The sequence below is a fragment of the Carcharodon carcharias genome, chromosome 17 (genome assembly GCF_017639515.1).
Source record: "Carcharodon carcharias isolate sCarCar2 chromosome 17, sCarCar2.pri, whole genome shotgun sequence".
NCBI lineage: Eukaryota > Metazoa > Chordata > Chondrichthyes > Lamniformes > Lamnidae > Carcharodon > Carcharodon carcharias.
In genome coordinates, this window is record NC_054483.1 from 77930200 (window position 1) to 77954907 (window position 24708).

General features: G+C 42.0%; 1 protein-coding gene across 3 annotated transcripts; it reads right to left on the reverse strand.

Moving 5' to 3' along the window:
• Positions 1-1075: 1075 nt before the first annotated feature.
• LOC121289786 (zinc finger protein Pegasus-like) lies at positions 1076-21758 on the reverse strand. 3 transcript variants are annotated; one of them, XM_041209589.1, is made up of 4 exons: positions 21578-21758; positions 6483-6648; positions 3745-3924; positions 1076-2104 (listed from the first exon to the last, which is right to left on the reverse strand). In XM_041209589.1, the coding sequence occupies exons 2-4, from the start codon at positions 6613-6615 to the stop codon at positions 1173-1175; spliced, it is 1245 nt and encodes a 414-aa protein (XP_041065523.1). In that variant the 5' UTR covers positions 6616-6648; positions 21578-21758; the 3' UTR covers positions 1076-1172. The 3 variants fall into 3 exon arrangements, with proteins under 3 accessions (XP_041065523.1, XP_041065524.1, XP_041065525.1); XM_041209590.1 differs by lacking the exon at positions 21578-21758 and adding an exon at positions 14505-14545; XM_041209591.1 differs by lacking the exon at positions 21578-21758 and adding an exon at positions 6048-6203 and having other exon boundaries at positions 6483-6587.
• Between the last annotated feature and the right edge of the window lie 2950 nt (positions 21759-24708).

Sequence of the window (24708 nt, forward strand, 5' to 3'; positions counted from 1 at the left end):
ATAAACTCCTAATGAGTTTGTTATTTCTATGTATGAAAGCGCCTATTTCATTAGTACTGCTAATTACTGTTGGGTTTATATTGATTTAGTAAATAAAGATTATCAGACAACTCTGTTGAATGCATGTCTCTGCATTAAAGTAAAAAGATGAGGATTGTCCTAACATAGGTCACAACATGAATAGTTTTGCTGTTGTCAGATCATCCACCGATACTGTCCACATGCAAAATGAAGACATAGGCAGTGCCTACTATGTGTGGCAGATATAGCAACTTTGGAATTGCAAAATTGTACTAAAGCACGTTACATTTTTGTAGCATTGAATCTTCGATATTTGACATTGATGTCAAATCACTGGAGAAATGATTCGCCAGTCCTCATAATTAGCATACAGACATCTGTAAAGATTTTAAAGGACAACTGCTTGGTTTAATTAACTAATTTCAATTACATAAACTAGATTTTGCAATGAAAAGCTTTTAATTGTTGAATAATAAGATGTGAATGCTTAGAACTAAGGGACTATTTTATGTTGCATTTGTCAAAGAATTTACTTTTTTCAGTTCTGCCTCTTGCTGTCCATGTTAAAACACAGAACCTTTGAATGGGTCATTAAAAAGGCAACTTAATTTGGTCTCAGTATTTTCAATGCAGAAACAAAAAAAATGCATTCAAATCATATAATTTACACATTATTTGCTATTTCAACTTACTGTAGACTATTGATAGAGAATATACCTGGGGCAAAGTAATTGGAATTGACACCTTTATCAGTTATCTGTGGATAAAGGTTTTCTCTCACTAATAATGGTTAGATACTAAACAAGATCAGCACTTGACACACTGGTATAACCAAAACATATTCCACTCCAAGATCACTGCAATCTTTGAGGAGATAAGAAATTATGCTATTGCCGAAATTTACATTTTACTAGTGCTGTAGATGTATCAAATGGTGCTGCACCAATATACTTTGAAGTGGCTTGAGCCTAATTCATAACTACTTCAGAAGACTGTGAAGAAAAGCATTTTAAAATGTTCACAAATGGAAAAAAAAGGTGAGGCAAGTAAATCATTCCCTCTTAATACATATTTAATATTCTCAATATGAAACAACATTAGTCCAATATGTATTGAAATTGAATACCAGTACTTATTTGGGTGCTGTAGTGTTAATTCTGCTTATGTTGACCCCGAGCAAAATGACAAGCAAAGTCATATTTGTCTCTACATTTGCATCCACATATGTTACATTGGAATGGGTTCTTATAACCATGGCACCCCATGTGAATAGTATAAAGGATATTGTCTGCAAAATACATATCACAGTGTTGGCAATGATGCAGAAGCTGGGGATCCTGGACCTGAAGTATAGGAGCAGGTGTGCTAGGCTGGCTGTTCGTCACGCTGGGTGTACTTGTGTGAGCACTGTGCTCACTACTGGGCCCTGCCACAGGACTGAAGTTCTGCTGATTGTGCGTGGGACATGCATCTGGACTGATAGGGGATGAACTTTGGGCCACACTGGAAGCTACCGTGGAAACGACTGGTGCTGTAGACTGAGAGATCACATATGGTTTTTCATCCCTGCAGGTTACCACCTCAGGAGATGCCGGAGCTTGGTTTCCAGGTGGAAGGCTGGACAACTGGCCTGCTAAGGTAGAAAGCTGGTTTAATGGATTATCCACCATAATATGTTGGGTGTCCCTCGAGATCCCACCAGACTGTACTTTTTGCAAACCCTCATAGGAGTTAGCTGACATATCATGAGAAAAGTCATTGAGGTAATCTGGCTTCTGTACCACCATGGAAGTAGGATTTAGATTAATCAGAAGTCTTGTCCCATAACTCAGGGAGTTGCTAGTTTTTTTCTGTAAAACGCCCAACATTTTCTTATTGGCCAGGCAGGTCCTAGCACCTTTCAAGGGAAGAAGTTTGTGCCTACGTCTACGGTGATGGGACAAGTTACTTCGATCACTGCAGCAGAAGGAGCAAAGCTCACATTTGTATGGTTTTTCACCTGTGTGTGAGCGCATATGTGCTTCGAGGTGCCGCTCATACGCTGAAGCAAACGGGCATAGGTGACATCTGTGGGGCTTCTCACCTGTATCAGAAAGAATAGATCAGCAAACCTTGCCACTTTTTTCCTCCCATTTTGCATTTTTCCCTCATTTTGCCTCCTCTAAGCATCCTGTCCTTCAGCTGGGCGTGCTAAAGAGCAGTGGAACTCTGAGATCATTGTCAACAATCCCATCTGGTTGTCAACTGACAGGCAGTGTGTTGCCATGTAACAAGACTGGATAGTTTTGCTTTACTTTCCTCATGGTGAGACAATTCAGATGTGGACTTTTTCTATTGCGGGTCAGTTACGAATTGATAAAACTCCTCCCACATAGCTAAGGGATTTGTGTCAATTGGATTACTGCCCGCCCCACCCCATTCAGAGCTGGAATTTTAGCTAACTGATTAAATATGACGAGGCGACTTAACAAAAGTATCTCAACTACTCAGCTACTAGTTATCCACCATCTGTTTTAAAATAAAATCTCATTAAAAATGTTGAGGAAGGAATACATTTCCAATTAGAAAATCAACAGAAAATAACTCATCTCTTGCAGGATGAATCTTGAGAAGGAAGAGGTGACAGCACTTCCTGGATTTCCACGTCACAACCCAACATATATTGTGGTGCTGCCATTCTCTACTTTTAAAAATAACTTCTCAAATGTAACTACAATCGAAACTGTAGCTGCTTTATGCTCGTTTTACAGCATTATATACCCTACTTAGAGGAGCAGTACTGTATTATGCTATAGTTGTCTTGACCAGATGTTAATACTTTAATCCTTACCTGCTTTTTCTTTAGTCCTGGCCCTTTTCACTTTAAACAGGGAGACTCACCATCGGTACTCCTTTTAAAAAAAATCAAACTGTTACAAAGAATTGTGACCAAATTCAACAACTTTTTGTTTCTTTTTTGTGAGAAAATTGGTGTTTAAAAAGGGAGAATGACAGTTTCTGGAAAGAGCCCTGCAAGAAATCACTGAGCCTACCTAACAATGTGGAGAAATTGAATCAACATCAACAGTATAAAAACAGCAGAAGGATCACTAATCTAATGAGTTAATAAATGTTTCTGTTGATGCCAATCTAACTGTCTTACAATGCCAAACAGCAAATGGTCATAAACTAGTTTCAATGAGGTTATCAACACTCAATTTTAACCAAAGAAATCCAATACTAACATTGAAGAAAATACAAGTTAACTGTATTTTAAGGGGGCACTGATGGTGAGACTCCATTTAAGCCTATCTATGTTAAGGAATAGTTTTGCACGTCACATTCCTATTACAATGAATACCACAAGCTTGAAATCAACCTGGATGGTGAATGCTCTCTAAATGCCCCAGTTTTGTGTCTTTTAGAATTGAATAGTGTTGTCATAAATAATTTTCTTAATTAAAAACAGCAACATTTACATCATGAGCAGAGCTCCCCTTTTATTACACAATCTACCATCTCTGTTTCAATCTCATTTATCAAAATAAGTCCAAAGGCTGATCGACTCATTTCCAATTGACATTCCAGAATTCAGATTTGACATTGCTGAGCATGTTGATTAGATTGCTATGTTTCACTTTATTGTACAGTACTGCTCCTTTAGGTAGTTTAAATAGAAACAAACACATCTGATAAATACTTGTATTTTAGATCATTTAGAAGTCAACATTATATAGTCATTACCTGTGTGCATTCTGATGTGTTCCATCAGTCGTGCAGTCCCTTTGCTAGCATAGTTGCAGTATCGACACTTCAGTTTTCCATCATATGTTCTTTCCAGCCCATCAGCCATAAGTCCAGAGCCATCATCCAATGAAACTTCAACTGAAGCATGATGCATTCCATTCTGATCATTTTCTGATCCTGTAGTAATAAATCCCAGAAAGTGAGCAAGATTTAAAAATACAACTTCCTGCAATTTGAAATAAAAGGCAATCCCTATTACAGAAGAAAAATATATTTACAAAACAGGTATCACTAACATTTCATGAATGACAGTACATTTTCAAGTATAAATTCATTTTCTATACTTAAATGGTATATAAGCTAGTGACTATTAGAACATAAACTGCTGTATGAAAGACATTTTGAACCCAACTGGTTCACTAATGTCCTTTAGGGAAAGAAATCTGCCATCCTTACCTGTTCTGGCCTACCTGTAACTCCAGACTACAGCATTGTGGTTGACTCTTAACTGCCCTCTGAAATGGTATGGTAAGCCACTCAGTTCAAGGGCAATTAGGAATAGGCAACAAATGCCAGCCTTGCTAGCAACGCCCACATCCCAAGAAAGAATAAATAAAAACTAAATAAGCCAAATTCCATTTTTATTAAATGGTATTGAGAGAGAATCTTACATGCTCAGATGTCACAATCTGAGTTCAGCTAACTGACTGAAACAGACAAGGTGACACCTCTAATGGTGAAAGTCCCATCATAGTACTACCAATTGGCTCAACATGTAACAAAATACATGAATTTAAGAGATTTCCCAATAAGACAGAGCTTACATTTATATAGTAACTTCCATGATCTCTGAATATTTTCTAGTCAATTAATATTCAGTTTTCTCTACAATACAACAGTGACCACACTATGTCAATTTATATACAGGACGATCCAAACAACAATGAAATAAATTTCTTAGTAACGGAATTTGAGCGATAAACTGTTGGCAAGGATAGCCGGAGAACTCTTCTGCCCTTAAAATAGTGCCCTGGAGCATTCACATCCACCTAAGAGAGCAGAGGAGATCTCAGTTTAACATCTCATCTGAAAGACATACCAATGACACAGCAGCACTTCCTCAGTATTGCACATGGAAATGTCAAGCTACATTATGTGCTTAAGTCTCTGGAGTAGGGCTTAAATTCATGATGTGATTCAGAGGCATTATTCTGACCATTGAGACAAGACTGACAGCTTAAGAGTCGGTTTACAGAGCAGCTTTCAACAAAACATATCGCCCATGTATCAAATCTTCCACAGCACTGCATATTGCGGGGGAGGCGATGACATAGTGGTATTGTTGCTGGACTAGTAATTCAGAGATTCAGGGTAATGCTCTAGGGACCTGGGTTCGAATCCCACCATGGCAGATGGTAGAATGTGAATTCAATTAATTCCAGATTTTTTAAAAGTCTGATGATGACCATGAAACCATTGTTGATTGTTGTAAAAACCTATCTGGTTCACTAATGCGTTTTAGGGAAGGAAATCTGCCGTCCTCACCTGTTCTGGCCTACATGTGACTCCAGACACTCAACAATGTGGTTGACTCTTAAATGCCCTCTGAACAAGGGCAATTAGGCATGGGCAATAAATGCTGGCCTAGCCAGCGACGCCCACATGAATGAAAAAAAATAAGTAGAATCTCTCTTCTACCACTATCTGTTTTCTTTTCACTAATGCTTGTCTCCATGTCTCTCTTCTTCTGCTTGCTTTTCTCTCTCCTTAACTCTTTTTGTTTCTCACTAACTTTTTCTTTTTTCCTTTCAGATGGTAGGTGGTATGGAGTGGAGTAGTGGGGTAAGGAGTCACCAAAGGCCTTTAAATAAAAATTACAGGGAAAATGAAGCTCTTAGCACTTCCCTTCCTAACCCTTTTCTTTCTCCCATTGCCCCACTATCAATCGTGTTCACCTTCTCACATCCAATGTGCTCTCTAGCCTTTTACCTTTCCACACCGTCTGTTGCCTATCTCCCACTTATTCCACTATCATTCACCTAATCTATAGCACTCTTATCTATTCCTCCCCCTTATAATTGACCTTGCCTCCCACTTCATCCAGGACAGTTGTTGAGAAGCCAGAGTTTCCAATTTGATTTACCCTTGACTTGTTTTCTTCCTTCCATGTTTTTCTCTCAAAGAAGCATTCTTTACTTTGAAAACACATTAGAACAAAGAAACTTGTCTGCCTGCTTCTCACAGGCTTCCTAACTGTCAACAGCACACAGAGGAGATAATTATTTGACTTCAAAATTCACCTGCAGTTGTTTTTGTTGAAAGCTGAACTATTAGCAGAGGACGTCACAAAACAACCAGCTACAACAGGTGTGTAATCAGTTCATAATATGAAGTGTAGTTGAATAATGCTTTTGAAGTTTGTCCTCTAGGATTTCTTCAATTAACTAGAAAAACAACTGCAAGAGATTAAAGAAAAGTGCAACATAGTAGAATGAAATGGCCATGCTCTGGGAGGAAGTATATGGAGTGTGCAGGTGAAAGGCAATAGTTTTAAAAACAGATAATGGCCAGGCACAGCACTGATACCGAATTTTCCATCGATTCCACACAGTGCTATCTAACGGGGGAGAGAACGGGCACAAGTAACTATAGCATACAAGTAAGCTTCCAAGAGTGACATGCTAGTGTAAAACAATCTTTATATCTGTCTATAGTGCAACTGAACATGGTCTTACCAGTCTGTAGAGACACTGGCTCCTTCTCTCCACCAACAGACCCAGATATCATATTCACATGTTGGGTTTGTTGAGTGAGATACTCCTGGAAATCCTTGACAAAATCTACGGAAGCAGCTCTCTTTTCATCCATTTTCTTACAGTGTTTCAAGAAATTGCTTTATTTCTTTGAAAAAAAAGAAAAATATTTTTTTTAAATACTAGATGTGGTCCATATCATAAGCACAACATTGAAATTTCATAACATTTGTATGTTGCAGCAATAGGCATTCAACAAAATATGCCTGTGACATCCATCTGAATTTCAAATTAGGAGAATAAATGTGATCCCATCAGGACATAACACAGTTGCTTTGACTGAATGGTGAGGAGTTGTAAATGCTCTGTAGTAAAACTTAATACTGCATAACATACTACAGCATAATTTAGAGAACTGTTTCCTGCAATGGTTCTGCAATTACAACTCCCAGTTCCTCCGTACAGCATATTTATAATAGCATACAACCTGATCCAAGATAGCAGACCTGTATGAAGCACCAAAGAGGAACAACTGTCCCAGAGGTTTTGGTGTCTCAGAGCACAATGACTAGATCCTTTATATTGGAAAATTACCTCCAACAAAAAGCAGCAACAACAATCCAATGTCAACTTGATAAACCTTATACCCCCTTCATATTACCAGGTTACAAAAATATTAGGGGCAAACAATAATATAAAGGTGGGGATATGTTTATCATGCCAACATTGAGCTGATGTTATCAATAACATTGTAAAGTAAACATGCATGCAAACATCACTTATTTGTAAAAAGTGTTGCCAGTTAAGATCCCTCATGGGACTTTACATGTGCTGTTGTACATGTGCCTTTGGTGTTGCCCAACAGGTATGGAATGTTAAACCTCATTGTGAAAGCTACATGGACTGTGCAATTTTGTTTTTCAATGTTGCCTGTGGCACTATAAGCCATACCAAATAAGATCTGTTGTACAATATAATGCACTGCACAGATCACCTGTAACATTCTTGGTGGTTATAGTATTTTCTGAAAAGGGGGGATTCAGGGGGTGACAGGGCTATGTCATGGAGGACAACACAGACGAAGTGGTGGCATAGTGGTAATGTCACTAGGGTGGTAATTCGGAGACCCAGAGTAGTGCTCTGGGGATCCAAGTCCAATCTCACCTTGGTGATGGTGGAATTTGAATTTAATAAAAATATCTGGAATTAAAAGTCTAATGATGACCATGAAACCACGTTGATTATCTAAAAACCTATTTGGTTCAGAAATGTCCTTTATGGAAGGAAAATCTTCCATCCTTACCTTCTTTAGCCTACATGTGACTCCAGACCCACAGCAATGTGGTTGACTCTGGATGCCCTCTGAAATGGCCTAGCCAGACACTCAGTCATATCAAACTGTTAAAAACAAGTCAATAAGGAATGAAGCACCCGGCATCAACCTAGGCACCGGTAAAGGCAACGGCAAACTCAGACCTGTCAACCCTGCAAAGTCCTTACTAACACCTGGGAACTTGTGCCAAAATTGGGAAAGCTGTCTCACAGACCAGTCAAGCAACAATCTGACATTATCTGTAAGGTATGATTCCATGAGTATGACGATGTCCCAGACACCACCATCACCATCTCTGAGTATGTCCTGTCCCACCGACCCAGCAGATGTAGTGGCACAATGATATGTAGTCAGTAGGGAATTGCCCTGGGAGTCCTCCACATCGACTCTGGACCCCTTAAAGTCTCATGTCACCAGGTCAAACATGGACAAGGAAACCTCCTGCTGATTACCACGCACCGTCTTCCCTCAGCTGATGCATCAGTACTCCTCCATATTGAACACCACTCGGAGGAAGCACTGAGGGTGTCAAGGACGTAGAATGTACTCTGGGTGGGAGACTTTAATGTCCGTCACCAAGAGTGACTCGATAGCACCACAACATCTGTCATAGGGAAAATGTTGGAAGCAATTATTAAAGATGTTATAGCAGGGCACTCAGAAAAATTCAAGGCAATCAGGCAGAATCAATGTGGTTTTATAAAAGGGAAATCATGTTTGACCAATTTATTGGAGTTCTTTGAAGGAGTCACATGTGCTGTGGATAAAGGGGAACCGGTGGATGTACTGTACTTCAATTTCCAGAAGGCATTTGATAAAGTGCCACATCAAAGGTTACTGCAGAAAACAAAAGCTCATGGTTTAGGGGGTAACATATTGGCATGGATAAAAGATTGACCAGCTAACTGGAAGTAGAGAGTTGGCATAAATGGGTCTTTTTCTGGTTAGCAGGATGTGGCGAGTGGTGCCACAGGGATCAATGCTGGGGCCTCAACTTTTTACAATTTATGTAAATGATTTGGATGAAGGGACCGAAGGAATGGTTGCTAAATTTGCTGATGACACAAAGATAAGTAGGAATGTAAATTGTGAAGACAATGTAAGGAGGCTGGAAAGTGACATAGATAGGTTAAGTGAATGGACAAAGAACTGGCAAATGGGGTATAATGTGGGCAAATGTGAAATTGTTCATTTTAGCAGGAAGCAGCTTATTATCTAAATGGTGAGAGATTGCAGAGCTCTGGGATTCAGAGGGATCTGGGTGTCCTACCGCATAAATCACTAAAGATTAGTATGCAGGTACAGCAGGTAATTAGAAAAGCTAATAGAATCTTATCATTTATTGTGAGGGGAATTGATTACAAAGGGTAGGCAGGTTATGCTTCAGTTGTACAGGGCATTGGTGAGATCACATCTGGAGTATTGTGTACAGTACTGGTCTCCTTATTTAAAGAAAGATGTAAATCTGTTGGAAGCATTTCAAAGAAGGTTTACGAGTCTAATACCAGGAATGGGTGGACTGTCCTATGAGGAAAGGCTGGACAGGTTAGGCTTGTTTCCACTGGAATTTAGAAGTGTCAGACTTGACTGAATCGAAACCTTTAAGATCCTGAGGAGTCTTAATAGGATGAATGTGGAAAGGATGTTTCCTCTTGTGGGATAATCTAGAACTAGGGGCCACTGTTTAAAAATTAGAGGTCACTCATTTAAGACAGAGATGAGGAGAAATTTTTTCTCAGAGGGTGGAGAGTCTTTGGAACCCTCTTCCTCAAAAGGTGTTGCAAGCAGAGTCTGAATATTTTTAAGGCTGAGCTAGATAGATTCTAGATAAACAAGGGGGTGAAAGGCTATCGGGGGCAGGCAGGAATGTGGGGTTGAGGTTACATTGAGATCAACCATGATCTTATTGAATGACAGAGGAGGCTCGAGGGGCCAAGTGGCCTACTCCGGCTCCTAACTCAGATGTTCGTATGTACAGACTGAGCTGGCCAGGTCTTAAAGGACATGGGTCTGCGGCAGGTGGTGAGGCAACCAAGAAGAGGGAAGAACATCCTCACCAAGTGCCTGCCGCAGATGTACCTTTTTTGTCTTAATTCATCCATGGGATGCGGCATCAATGGCTAGGCCAGCATTTATTGCCCTTGAGAATGGAGTGGCTTGCTAGGCCATTTCAGAGGGCATTCAAAAAGTCACAAGAATGGTCTGGAGTCACACGTAGGCCAGACCAGTTAAGGACAGCAGATTTCCTTCCCTAAAGGACATTAGTGAACCAGATGGGTTTTTACAACAATTGACAATGGTTTCATGGTCATCATTAGACTTTTAATTCCAGATTTTTTATTGAATTCAAGTTCCACCATCTGCCATGATGGGATTCGAACCCAGGTCCCTAAAGCATTACCCAGGGTCTCTGGATTAGTAGCCCTGTGACAAAACCATTAAGCCACCACCTCCCCATCTGTCTATGACAGTATCGGTAGGAGTGACCACCGTACAGTCCTCTTGGAGAAAGTCCCGTCTTCACATTGACAATACCCTCCATTATGTTGTGTGGCACTACCACCGTGCTAAATGGGATAGATTTCAAACATTTAGCTACTCAAGGTTGGGCAACCATGAGGTGCTCTGGGCCATCAGCAACAGCAGAATTGTAGTCAACCACAATCTGTAACCTCATGACCTGACATACCCACCCCCCATTCTACCATGACCACCAAGCCAGAGGATCAACCCTGGTTCAATAAAGAGTGCAGGAGAGCATGCCAGGAGCAGCAGCAGGCATACCAAAAAAATGAGATGTCAACCTGGTGAAGCAAAACAGGAATACTTGCGTGCTAAACAGCATAGGCAGCAAACGATAGATGGAGCTAGGCAATTCCACAACCAACGGATCAGATATAAACTCTGCAGTATTGCCACATCCAGTTGTGAATAGTGGTGGACAATTAAACAACTCACTGGAGGAGGAGGCTCCACAAATGTCCCCAACCTCAATGATATGGGAGCCCAGCACATCAGTGTAAAAGACAAGGCTAAAGCATTTGCAACAATTTCCAGCCAGAAGTGCCGAGTGGATGATCCATTTCAGCCTCCTTTAAAGGTCAACAGGGTTACAGATGCCAATCTTCAGCCAATTCAATTCATGTGATATCAAGAAACGGCTGATGGAACTGGATACTGCAAAGGCTATCAGCCCTGACAAATTTCCGCAATAGTACTGAAGACTTGTGCTGCAGAACTTGCCGCGCTCCTAGCCAAGCTGTAACAGTACAGCTACAACACTGACATCTACCCAGCTATGTGGAAAATTGGCCAGGTGTGTCCTGTACACAAAAAGCAGGACAAATCCAACCTAGCCAATTACCGCCCATCAGTCTACTCCCGATCATCAGTAGAGTGATGGAAAGGCACTTGCTTAGCAATGCAATAACCTGCTCAATGATACTCAGTTTGGGTTAAGGCAGGGTCACTCAGCTCCCGACCTCATTACAGCCTTGGGTCAAACATGGACAAAGGAGCTGACTCCAGAGGTGAGGTGAGAGTGACTGGCCTTGACATCAAGGCAGCATTTGAGCAAGTATGACATCAGGGAACCCTAGCAAAACTGGAATCAATTGGAATAAGGGAGAAAACTCTCCACTGGTTGGAGTTATACCTAATCCAAAGGAAAATGGTTGCAGTTGTTATAGGTCAATCATTTCAGTGCCAGGACATCACTGCAGGAGTTCCTCAGGGTAGTGTCCTAGACCCAATCATCTTCAGCTGCTTCATCAATGACCCTTGTGCCATCATAAGGTCAGCAGTGTGGATGATTGCACAATGTTCAGCACCATTCGTGACTCCTCAGACACTGAAGCAGCCCATGTCCAAATACAGCAAGACCTGGACAATATCCAGGCTTGTAGCAAGTAACATTCACGCCACACAAGTGCCAGGCAATGACCATCTCCACCAAGAGAGAATCTAATTATCGCCCCTTGACATTCAATGGCATTATCATTGCTGAATCCTGAACTATCAACATCCTGGGAGTTACCATTGACCAGAAGCTAAACTGGGCTAGCCATATAAATACCATGGCTACAAAAGAAGATCAGAGGCTAGGAATCCTGCGACGAGTAACTCACTGCTGACTCTTCAAAGCCTGTCCACCATCTACAAGGCACAGGTCAGGAGTGCAATGAATACTCTCCACTTGCCAGGATGAGTGCCGCTCCAACAACACTCAAGAAGCTTGACACCATCCAGGACAAAGCAGCCCAGTTGATTGGTACCATCCACAAACATTCACTCCCTCCACCACCAACACACAGTGGCAGCAATATGCACTGCAAGAACTCACCAAGGCTCCTTAGACAGCAACTTCCAAATCAACAACTGCTACCATCTCGAAAGAAAAGGCAGCAGACACATGGGAACACCACCAACTGGAGGCTCCCCTCCAAGTCACTCACGATCCGGACTTGAAAATATACCACCATTCCTTCACTGTCGCAGGCTCAAAATCCTGGAACTCCCTCCCTACAGCACTGCGGGTGTATATACAAGACATTCATTTATGATTTTCACAGAACTGTGGAAATTGGCCCCCCAGAGCACTGGTAAAAATTGCAAACACCAGGTAATGAAAATGTCTGAATAACCTTAAAGCATTGTCTTTTTTTTATTCATTCATGGGGTGTGGGCATCGCTGGCTAGGCCAGCATTTATTGCCCATCCCCAATTATCCTTGAGAAAGTGTCACATAGTCTGCAGCGGTTCAAGAAGGCAGCTCACCAACACTTTCTCAAGGGCAATTGGGGATGGGCAATAAATGCTGGCCTAGCCAGCGATGCCCACACCCCCAATGAATGAATAAAAAAAAGACAATGCTTTAAGGTTATTCGGTCATTTTCATTGCCTGGTGTTTGCAATTTTTACCAGTGCTCTAGGGGGCCAATTTCCACAGTTTTGTGAAAACCATAAATGAATATCTTCGTTTCTTCCTATATATATATTTTTGTAGTACCAGAGAGTAAGGATTGGGTTCAAAATCATGAGGTTTACATTAAGGTGGAGGCCATCTGGCCAACTGTGACTACGCTCTAAAATCTAAAATTGATCTCATGCCCTGCTTTTTCTTCATATCATTCTTCACTCTATCTCCATCTACTTCAGACAATTATGGACTGCTCTCTGAAAGTGTCACGTTTGCTATCCTAACCATATTTGCAGGAGAAATTCTGAAATAGTTGCAAGAGGGTGGACCTGGATTTGGGGAACTGTGATGTCCTATGATCTATCATTGTAAAGGAAAACACAAAGTTTGGCAGAATTGAAGAACAGAATACCTAGCGCTAAGCTCAGTGGTGGATTTTCAAAATTTGTTGGCAGTGACGTAGGTGAAGGCATTGGGAGAAGTGAATAGTCACAGGATTAGCAGCACTGATTTGTAAATTTTTCAAAGATTTCTGTAAATGTGTTTTGAGATTGGTTCTTTGAGATTGGTTCCTAGGCATGGGTCTATCTCCCTCTCACAGCTATAAATAATTTGAAGGCTTAAACAAAAACAGAAAATGCTGGAAAACTTAGCAGGTCTGACAGCATCTGTGGAGAGAGAAATAGAGTTAACATTTCGAGTCGTATCACCCGTCTTCAGAGCAAAAGAGAGGTAGAAAAGGCTTAATTAAAAGGCTTACTGTTTATAAGTATCAACAAAATGCATAGGTGATCATCATCAGAGCTTTTCTGTTTGCCCAAACTTTCAAAATTCAAATCAGTTGCTTTTATATGACACCTCAAATTAAAATGAGGAAAAACACTCCTTCTACATTTCTCAGTTTGACACGTTTTCTGTAGTAAAAAAAATGGATGCAGTGCCATGATAGTGACCTCAAGTGAATGGTTATGGTCACCAAATGCATTTTAAAATGCCAGATCCCTAGCATCCAAAAATAGATGTTGTGCAAACTGTCTGACAAAGTAAAGATAGTGGAGAGATTTAGCGAGATGATGGTGAGGTAGAACTGGGTGCTATGTGGAAACTGGTACTGTGTTTTTGGATGATGTCGCCGAACAGCAACATGTAGATGAGAAATAGGAAGGGGGTCAAGGATAGGTCTTTGGAGGATGCCAGAGGTAATGGTGAGGGAATGGGAAGAAAAGCCATTGCAGCTGATTCTCTGGCTACAATTCGATAGCGAAGAATGGAACCAAGCAAGCACAGTCTCATCCATTTGGATGACAATGGTGAGACATTGGAGGAGGATGTTGTGGTTAATGGTTTCAAAGGCTATAGACACATTGAGAAGGATGAAGAGTCACTGCACAGGATAAAATTTGTGACTTTGAAAAGAGACAAGAACAAATTTTCAGTGCTATGCCAACAGTCCCACGGCTTGTCTTCCCTCTGTCACTGACCATTACACCTTGGCCCCAATACAAAAATAAAACCACCACAAAATAAACATTCTAAATCAAATTTATAAATTAAATCAAGCTGTATTGCATACAAAAGTAAATAATCACGCCTGCGTATTTGCTTATTGCCTATCATCCATGTGAATTTGGCTGTCCTCATGCTCCTATGCGCACTGCCCAATTAACTGCAGTATGACTAGTGGAAGGTTGCTGACTTTCACTGGAAGAAATGTCCTTGGAGGATAACTGAAGCAGTTTTTGCCCTAGAATACCTGGTTGCAGACCATTCAGTTTGGGTGGCAGCAGTCTAGGCAATAGCAAGGGCAATGGTGGAGTGGAAGGTATGGGAGGACAAATGGTGTTTTCTGAGAGAGGAATGCAGGTTCATGCTCTCTGGAGCCGTTGCATCTCCCCTGGAGCAGTGCCTCAGAAATCTTAGGAATATGTTGGATGACGGATGGTTGGACTGCTGTTAACATCCTGCAAGTCCCTTTGAGTGCTGTAATCCACAGCTTCTGACCTTGTAATGACAGCAGTCTGAGCTTCCACTACAGCAGCTGACCATTGAAAACGGCTCTTGTCAAAGTCACAAATTATATCCTTATGCTGCAATGGAAGCTGTGACATTGGCCATCACACGTTGCATCATGATCGAGTCTACAAGATTGTGAATGCAGTTGGCCACCATTTCCATGCTGAAGAGGATGGACTCCAAGCTCTGTGCTAAACCTTATGCCAAATTGGTGCTGGATTCCTCTGTGCTCTCTGACGTTCAAGTCAAGTTAGTGTTTCTGCACCATCACTGTTTTCTTGGTGTTCCTCCATTACCAGTCCTGGCTGTGCTTCTTGAGCAACTGTGCCGCTCCGGTTTGTTCCTGATGCCTCTGGTTGTGTGCCACCTTCCAGCAAGAGAGAGCGAAATGTGTCAGTGCATTCTGTTTGGATGATGCGGCTGTCATAAATGTCATAAAGCATACAAATGTCAAGTATTAGTCTTGGCTGTGAGTAGGTGAGTGAGTGTGGTGAATTCAGCAGTGTTTGAAGCTAGTGAACAGAAATTTCCTCCAAGTAAATATTAGGAAAGCTGAAGCCATTGCCTTTGGTCCATGCTACAAACTCCGTTCCTAAGCCACCCTTTCTCTGGCAGCTGTTTAGAGCCTGGGCCAAACTGTAATCCTAGTGTTGCATTTGATCAAGAGATAAGCTTCCATTCACACAGTCACATCATCACTAAGAGCACCTATATCCACCTCTGTGACAGTGTCCAACTCCTCTCCTGTCTCAGCTCAACTGCTGTTCAAACCCTCATCAATGCCTTTTGTTTCTTTTAACTTGACTATTCCAACACATTCCTGGCTGACCATATCTTCTATTTTTTTTTTGTAATGCGTGTGTACTTTTAAATGTTTTTATGTGGCCATGCATACGTGGTTAGTAAAGAGGCTGACTCGTGCGTGACCTAGGCAAGAATTTTTGGGTTGCTTACAGGGAACGTTTCTCTCATAGTCTACCCTTCATAAATTTGAGGTTATCAAAAAACATTTCTACCCATGTCTTAACTCACATCAAGTCTTGTTCATTCATCACTTCTGTGCTCACTGACCTACACTGGTGCCTGGTTACGCAATGCCTCGATTTTTAAATTCTCACCCTCCTTTTCAAATTCCTCTGTGGTCTCAGCCCTCTCCTCAGTAATCTTCTCCAGCCTCACAATCCTTCAAGATATCGGTGCCCCTTTAATTCTGGCCTCATGAGCAGCCCCGATTTTAATTGTTCCAATACTGCTGACTATGCTTTCAGCTGCCAAAGCCTTAAGCTCCAGAATTCCCTCCCTAAACCTCTCTGCCTCTCTTTGCTCCTTAAAGACACTTGTTAAACTTCTCTCTTTGACCAGATTTTTAGTCATCTGCCCTAACATCATCTTATGTGGCCAGGTGACGAATATTGCTTTACAAACACTGCTGTGAAGCACCTTTGAACGTTTTATTACATTAAAGGAGCTTTTTAAATACAATTTGTTGTTGTGGTTACTTGTATCAGGCTCAGGTGAGTTTTTTTTTTAAATGGACAAGCCAGCCAGAAAGAGGTTGTCTAAGTTGCCCTCTCCCTTCCTCTTCCTCCTGCTCCTCAGCTACTCATCATACAGCTAGTGGAAAGGGCCATCCCTTCATGAAGCTGTGCAGCATGCAACAGACCACAACAAATCCTGAACATGCTCTGCCAAATGTTGCAGGGCTCCTCCAGAGCAGTCCAGGCAGCAGAAACATTGTTTCATTACACCAATGATCTGTTCTATCACATTTCATGTGGCAGCATGGCTTTCTTTTTCTGCATGTTGCATAGATGTGTGTGTGGGTTAAGTACCAAAGTCATGTGGTCAGCAGATAAACCTTGTTGCACAGTAGCTACCTTTCGGTTTGCTGTGGTAACTCAAATGCAAATGCCGCTGGCCTGGTAGACTGCTACATAATGAATTCATCATGACTACTGCCAATGTACCTGCATAATTCACTGTGTATGTTCACACTAGCTGGATGTTCAGTTCCAGGGCTGTCATGCACTGCCTGCAAAGAGTTGTGTGTGCAGCCTATGGCATCAAGCCTGGAGGAAGCCAGGTGCACAAAAGTTGATTGCCTTGGTCACTTTTACAGTTACGGTCTTTGTCATGCTCCGAGGTTGTATTTGTGGCCATATCAATTGGCAGATTTCAGTGAGGACATTCTTACTGAAGTGCAGATGTCCCACACTGTTTTCTTGCAGATGTTCAGTAGCAGAATTTCACCCCGATCATCCGAGTGGATATAGCCTCCTGCTAAGAGCCCTTCCACCCCTCCCCCCGCCTCTCTCTTCCAGCAACTTGTCCCGTTCTGTGTGCCCTCTGTTCATTCTCCAAGTCATGCTTTATTCCAAGGGAATGCCTGCTTGTGCACCCATCTCTGCGAGCAACTGGTTGATGCAGAAGCCCTGAAGTCAGTAAAAACTCCTTCAGGTCCTGCCATGTCACTCCCTGTGGACTTTTGCAATTTGAAACAACTATACAAAGCACCAAACACTTGTAGATTCTAAGCAACAACCAGAACAATTAACCAGCACCTAACTTGCAAGTAATTGATGTTCTCTTTAAATAGTGATGAAATGGGGTCGTCCCTCCAGCGGCTGGATGCATGTTCAACTGCGCAAGGGTAAAAGAGAACATTAGCTACAGTGTTGAACCTCAAAATGACATAAGTGGTGTTAAACCAGCTTTGTGGGCAGATTAACTTCATGATCTGCCTGCTCTGGATACTTCTGGTGGCCATTCACTGTGCACACGCTGATGCCCTCACATCTGTAGGGTCCATTCCAATTTGCTCCAAAAGTGTGCAAGCCTCAGATCCCAATTTGAAGCTCTAAGAGCACATGTAAACAATTTCTGTTTGGTGCGTGTGTGGCTTTTTGAACTGTATGGTCCCTTTCAGACTGATGCACGGCCAAGCAAGCATGCATCTAAAAGGGAATGTAGCTAGTGTTTTTGTTTACTGTGAAGCACATTCCCAATTGCTGCACAGCCGAGCATTTTAGAGGAAATATGGCTTGTAGCACCCCAAAACGGGTACAATCAATCCCAATTTTCACCCAAAGACAACGGGAGTGAATCATATGATGTTTATAATTCATCCAGGTGCCAAGAATAGGTTCCATTAAAAAAAAATTGGTTCAGGTAGCTTTTATCTGTATCAGCAGCATCCTGTGCTGTAGATCATTGATGCAAGATAGTAGCCCAAATGTTCCTGTATGGGCAATTTTGGCGATGAATTGCATATGTTAAATCGCTGTATGCCCCAATTGTCCAGTGAAAAATTTTACTTGAAAGCCGATCTTATTATGCCGCAGCAAGGCAAATCAGAAGTGGCACAGTCAATGGCCAATGAAGGAATTTTGTTTTTTTTAAAAGAAGTAATATTGGCTCTCTCCAATTTTCTTCATATAGACTTGATTTTTTTTTTAAACATTTAAAATGACCCAGAGTCCAATGTACACCTGTAGAAGTTGAACAAATTGTCAACTTCACTAAAAAAAAGGCTACTTTGGATTGTAATTTTTGTTAAGCTGCTTCATTTTCTACAATTATAGAAAAAATATAAAAGTTGGAAATTTGAGGCTTGTTGGTATTATATTCCATCTATTTTGTTATATTTTTTATTGAGCAATTGTCTTTGAGCTGCAAGGTTTATTCAAACTTAATTTTTAAAAAAGCAAGCTGAGAAGAATGACCATTAAATGATGCTCTCTGAAGCTGCTTTTAGTTTAAAGTTTAAAAAGGGATAATAATCGTACATCTGTTAGTCAAACTGACTGTGGTGTTTTATGGATGGTTGGTATTACTTAAAACATCACAATCTTGTTGCTTCAGCTTCAGATACTTAGTTGAAAACAGCATTCTGTTCTATGACTTTGGTTCAGAGATTGTTGTTCCTTGCAATTTGAAAGGAAACACATTCTTCAGGAACTCAAACATTATTTTCAGCATCATTTAGCAAGGTAAATGTCTGATTCAGTGAATGTAGAGTGACTGTATTTTCAAAACCAAATCCAGAACGATGGGTGCACAGCAAAGTAGCCAGGATGGAAAAATGTAGGTTGCGAGGCAAGTTTTCTTTTAACAGCCTATATTCACTTTTTGCAAATGCAAAACAAATGTGCATATAATTACCATAGATGTGACATTATGAACTTTGGTAGATGTTCTGCCTCTACTCAAAATGGAAAATATTGACTGGCATATTTAACATAATGCAGATGTTTCTTTTCTGATTGGTCATAAATATGGAAAATCCTTTTAGAACTTGTTGTTAAAGCAGCAATTACACTTTTTTTGTCAAAGCATTTTCACTTTACACCGAATCTTAAATATACGTGTATTCTTTGTCATAAGCCATTCAGTCAGCATAATGGCTATGACAATTGCACTCGTGCTGTACAATTGAAGCTACAGTAAATAATATTTTTTTTGTTCTTTATTCTTTCATGTGATGTGGCAAAGCCAACATTTATCCCTAATTGCCCTTGAACTAAGTGGCTTTCTAGGACATTTCAGAAGCCAGTTAAGAGTCAACCACATTGCTGTGGCTTTGGAATCAAATGTAGGCCAGATCGTTGTCAGATTTCCTCCCCTAAAGGACATTGGTGAGTCAGATGGGTCTTTACAACAATCATGAAAGTTGTCATGGTCACCATTTCTGTAACTATCTTTCCATTCCAGAGAATTTAAATTCCACCAGCTGCCGTGGTGGGATTTGAACCCATGCCCCGAAAGCGTTAGCCTGGGCCTCTGGGTTACTTGTCCAATGACATTACCTCTATGACACCATCTCCCCCCAACCCCCCAGAATAATAGAAACATTCCGGATATTTCTCTCTTGACAATGTTTTATTTAAATAGTTAGTAAGATATTTATATCCAAGGTGACTCACACTACATACTATGTGCTGTATCTCACATATGTAGTCCAACACAAGAAATTGTTAGGGTATTGTTAATGGGTTTTATGAACTAGGGACTCTTCTGGGGACAATATTTTCCAGGGTACACAGTGCCTCATCTGGGGACTGTCCCAGGAAAATGAAGATATAGGGTCACCTTTTTATAATGTCACTTATCACACTGCTACTAGGTCACCAGCTACATTATTCTTGTCCAAATAATAGAAGTGTGAAAACTGACTTAAATGGTGATTGTTTTGCCTTCCCATTGAAATCAGTGCCAACGATAAATACATAACTGTTTTCAACTGGGGCAACAGTGGAACCGAAGTGTAAGGAAAATATAGGGAGGAAATTATGAGTGCACTTCACTTCTATAAGTTATTTTCTTTTGCACCATTCCTATGCCATAGGTGTGTTAACAGGAAAATCTGAGCCAATATATAGCGCCAAACGGATATTTTGTTCCACTGCTCAAGTCAGATGGTAGACGTTATGGGCTGGACCTGTATGTATATATTTTTAAAGTATATATATATTCTACTTTCTAAAATTATATATAAAATTATATATATGTTTCTTCACAGATGCAGTTTAACTGTTAAGTGAACACAGGATAATAACAACGTAATAAGTAGGTGCAGATGTAGGACATTCGGCTCCTTGAACCTGCTCCACCGTTCAATATGATCATGGCTGATCTTCTATCTCAATTCCACCTTCCTGTACTATCACGATATCCTTTAATTCCCTTTGTATCCAAAAACTAACTATCTCCGTCTTGAATATACTCAATGAAAGAGCATCCACATTTCTCTAGTATAAATTTCCAAGGGAAAACAACTCGAGTGAAGAAATTTCTTTTCATCTCAGTCCTAAATGGAAGATCCCTTATTCTGAGACTGTCCCCCCTAGTTCCAGGCTCCCCAAAAGGGGTAAAACATTCTCTCAGTATCTACCCCATCATGCCCCTTAAGAATTTTGTATGTTTCATTGATATCACCCAGACTCTATTAAACTGGAGACAATCCCTTCACCCAAAAATCAATCTAGTGACCTTCATTGTACTCCCTCCAAGGCAAGTATATGATTATAGGCTATTCATTTGGTCAGTTCTAAATCTGAGTCTAATAGAAGTTTTTCCTTAAAAAAACGTAAGAAAGCAAACTTTAACTCAAAGGGATCATCACTGATGGCTGAGCCTTTCAAGTATGAAGTTCCAGTTTCCTAAATGTTTCGCAGAAAATGTTCCACGATTTCTATTTCATTTGTATTTTGTTTTCTTTCGATACAGGACGATTACTTTCACGGTTGAATGCTGGTTAGCCTTAGATGTAGGGTGGCAATGTCGCTAACCGGCACAAACAACACTTTGCTCCCAGTGAGTGCACTCCTCAACCTAACCTGCTGGGGAACGGGGCGGGTCTCGGCACCGCCACCCGACCTGCTCGTGCCCTCTCCGCCGACGCCGATTGGTCAGTCGGGCAGGCTACCGATTCTGATTGATCAAGCCTAATGTCAATAACCGGCCGGCTGTCCAAACAGCAGGTTCGGCCGCGCTGAGGATTTGAAGAGGAAGGAGGAGGAGAAAGCGGCTGGGGGAATAAAAGCCGCGTCCCTCAAGGGATTGGGATGAGTATATGCAAAGGCCCCGTTACCGGAGCCGCTCGCCTACCACTGCCAAGGGGTTGCGGACCGACATCTCCAGGAACCGTTAAACCGTCGCGTCGCGCGGCCCGCCCCGAACTCCCAATTTAAAAAAAACTCATCGTCCTAAAAACACTAACTCTGTATGTCTGCCCACATCTGCTGTCCGACCTGCCAAGTGTTGTCCAGCAATTTTAAAAAATATATATTTTAAAAATCATAGCCGCTCGCTTACCTTCTAATTTACGTCTAGCCGGAAAACACCTTTTAACCAGAGCATCCCGGCCGGGCTGGCGGAGGTGCAGACGGCCTTTCGAACGCGACCAGCTGCATCATCGTCGGCGAGGTATTTTAACGGATTTTTAATTTAAATTCTATTTTTTCCGCCGAACGAATCTTCACTGGAAGATTGAAGCCAGCGACCGAACAAAAGCGGGGGGGGGGGGGGCGGATCAGAGTTCGGGAAGGGAGGAATCAGTGCGACGGCTTAACGAGTCCCCACGGAAACTGTCACCTTAGAAACCACAGGGCCAATAGGGGCCAGCAAGCTGCTTTCATGGCAATGACTGACGTACTGATTTGTTAACAAAACATAGAGCTTTTATATCACTTTAGGGTGGACTTCAGTGAGGGTGAAATACTAAACGGAGAACGTGCTTCCTGTCCAACCGGGTTCCTGTTATATTTTCGGTACAGGCTTGGATTATTTGATCTGCTTCTGTCGTCCCAACAGACCCATGGTTGTACTTACTCAATTAGTGTTGATCACCCAACTGTTTAAGGGGGTCAGAACTCCTAAAATGTGGTGAAAGTACATATACTTTCACAGCCAAAGCGGAGAGTCCGAGATGGTCTGTTGCCTCCCTCGGGTCAGTGTAAGAACTATCACAGAGGCGTGTAAATGTTTTGGAGAAGTAAGGGTAAACAGAATGTAGTATTTATGCTGGAATAATTGGCATAATAAATAAAGTAGACTTTCTGCAAAGGAAGTTTCAGTAATTAGAAGACAGCTTGAATTATAAAATGCCTTGGGGATGGTATTCTAAGAGTTATTCTCAGTTCCGAGGTGGTGTAGTGGTATTGTCGCTAGACTAGTAATCCAGAGATGGTGAAATTTGCATTCAATGAAAAATTTGGAATTAAATACCTAATGATGACCATGAAACCATTGTCAATTATCGCAAAAACCCACCTGGTTCTCTAATGTTCTTTAGGGAAGGAAATCTGCCACCGTTACATTCTTACACATGACCCACAGCAATGTGGTTGACTCATAACTGCCCTCTGAAATGGTCTAGCAAGCCACTCAGTTGTATCAATCTGCTAAAAAGCCTAAAAGGAATGGAACTTGAGGAACCACCTGGCATCGATCGAGGCACTGGAAACAACAACGGCAAACTCAGCCCTGTCGACCCTGCAAATCCCTCCTTACTAACATCTGGGGGCGTGTACCAAAATTGGGTGAGCTGTCACACAGACTAGTCAAGCAACAGCCTGATGTTATCTGTTAGGTATGTTTCTGTGAGCATAACTATGTCCCAGACACCACCATCACCATCATGTGGCAGCACAGTGGTATACAGTTGGGAGGGAGATGCCCTGGGAGTCCACACACTGATTCGGGACCTCAAGAAATCTCATGGCATCAGGTCAAACATGGGCAAGGAAACCAACTGCTGATTACCATGTACTGCCTGCCAGCCCCCTCAGCTGATGAATCAGTACTCCCCCATGTTGAACACCACTTAGAGAAGCACTGAGGGTGGCAAAGGCGCAAAACGTACTCTGGATGGGGGAACTTAATGTCCATCACGAAGAGTGGGTTGGTAGCACCACTACTGACCGAGCTGGCCGAGTCCTGAAGGACATAGCTGCTAGACAGGGTCTGCAGCCGGTGGGGAACGAAGCAACCTGCCTGCTGTACGTGCATCTGTCCATGACAATACTGGTAGGAGTGGCCACCGCATAGTCCTGTGGAGACGAAGTCCTGTCTTCAAACTGAGGATATTCTCCATCGTGTTGTGCGGCACTAGCACCATGCTAAACGGGATAGATTTCAAACAGATCAACCCTAGTTCAATGAGGTGTCAACCTGGTGAAGCTACAACACGGCACTACTTGCATGCCAAACAGCGTAAGCAGCAAGTGATAGAGATGAGGAGAAATTTTTCATCTCAGAGTAGTGGGTCTTTGGAACTCTCTTCCTCAAAAGGCGGTGGAAGCTGAGTCTTTGAATATTTTTAATAAACAGCTGGATATATTCTTGATTAACAAGGGGCTGTAAGGATATCGGGGGTAGGCAGGAATGTTGGGTTGAGGTTACAATTAGATTATTGAATGGTGGAGCAGGCCTGAGGAGCCGAGTGGCCTATTCCTGCTCCTAATTCTTATGTTCATATGTAACTAAGCAATTCCACAACTAACAGATCAGATCTAAGCTTTGCAGGCCTGCCACATCCAGTCGTGATTCGTGGTGGACAACTTGCTGCGCCACTAGCTAAGCTGTTCCAGAACAACTGGCATCTACCCAGCTATGTGGAAAATTGCCTAGGTATGTCCTGAACACAAAAAGGTCAAATCCAAACTGGCCAATTACTGTACCATCAGTCTATTCTCCATCATCGGTAAAATGATGGAAAGGGTCATGAACAGTGCTATCAAGCATTACTTGCTTAGCAATAACCTGCTCACAGATGCTCAATTTGGGTTCCACCAGGGCTATTCAGCTCCTGACCTCATTACAGCCTTGGTTCAAACATGGACAAAAGAGCTGAACTCCAGAAGTGAGGTGAGAGTGACTGTCCTTGATATAAAGGCTGCATTTGTCCACATATGGCATCAAGGTGCCCTAGCAAAACTGGAGTCAATGGGAATCAGGAGAAAACTCTCCACTGGTTGGAGTCAGACATAGCAAAAAGAGGAAAGGAATTGCCACCAGCTGCAGCTACTTGAGCTCCGAGTTTTGGAACTTGAGCAGCAGCTGGAAGCGCTGAGGTGCATCTGCGAGGCTGAGTTTCGTGGATAACACGTCTTTAGACAGTTTACGGAAGTGCAGACAGAGGGGGAATGGGTTACCATCAGTCAGAAGAAAGGTGTCGGCAGGTAGTCAGGAAATCCCTAGGATGCATCTCGCTCGAGAACTGTTTTTCTGCGTTGGAAAATGGTGAGCGTGACGGTTCCTCTGGGGAGTGCAGCCACGCTCGTGGCACTGAGAGTGGCTCAGCTGCACAGGGAGGGAGGAAAAAGAGGGGAAGAGCAATAATGGTAGGACATTCGATAGTAAGGGGAGCAGTGTTTCATACTGCCGTAGATGTGACTCCAGGATGGTATGTTGCCTCCCTCGTGCCAGGGTCAAGAATGTCACTG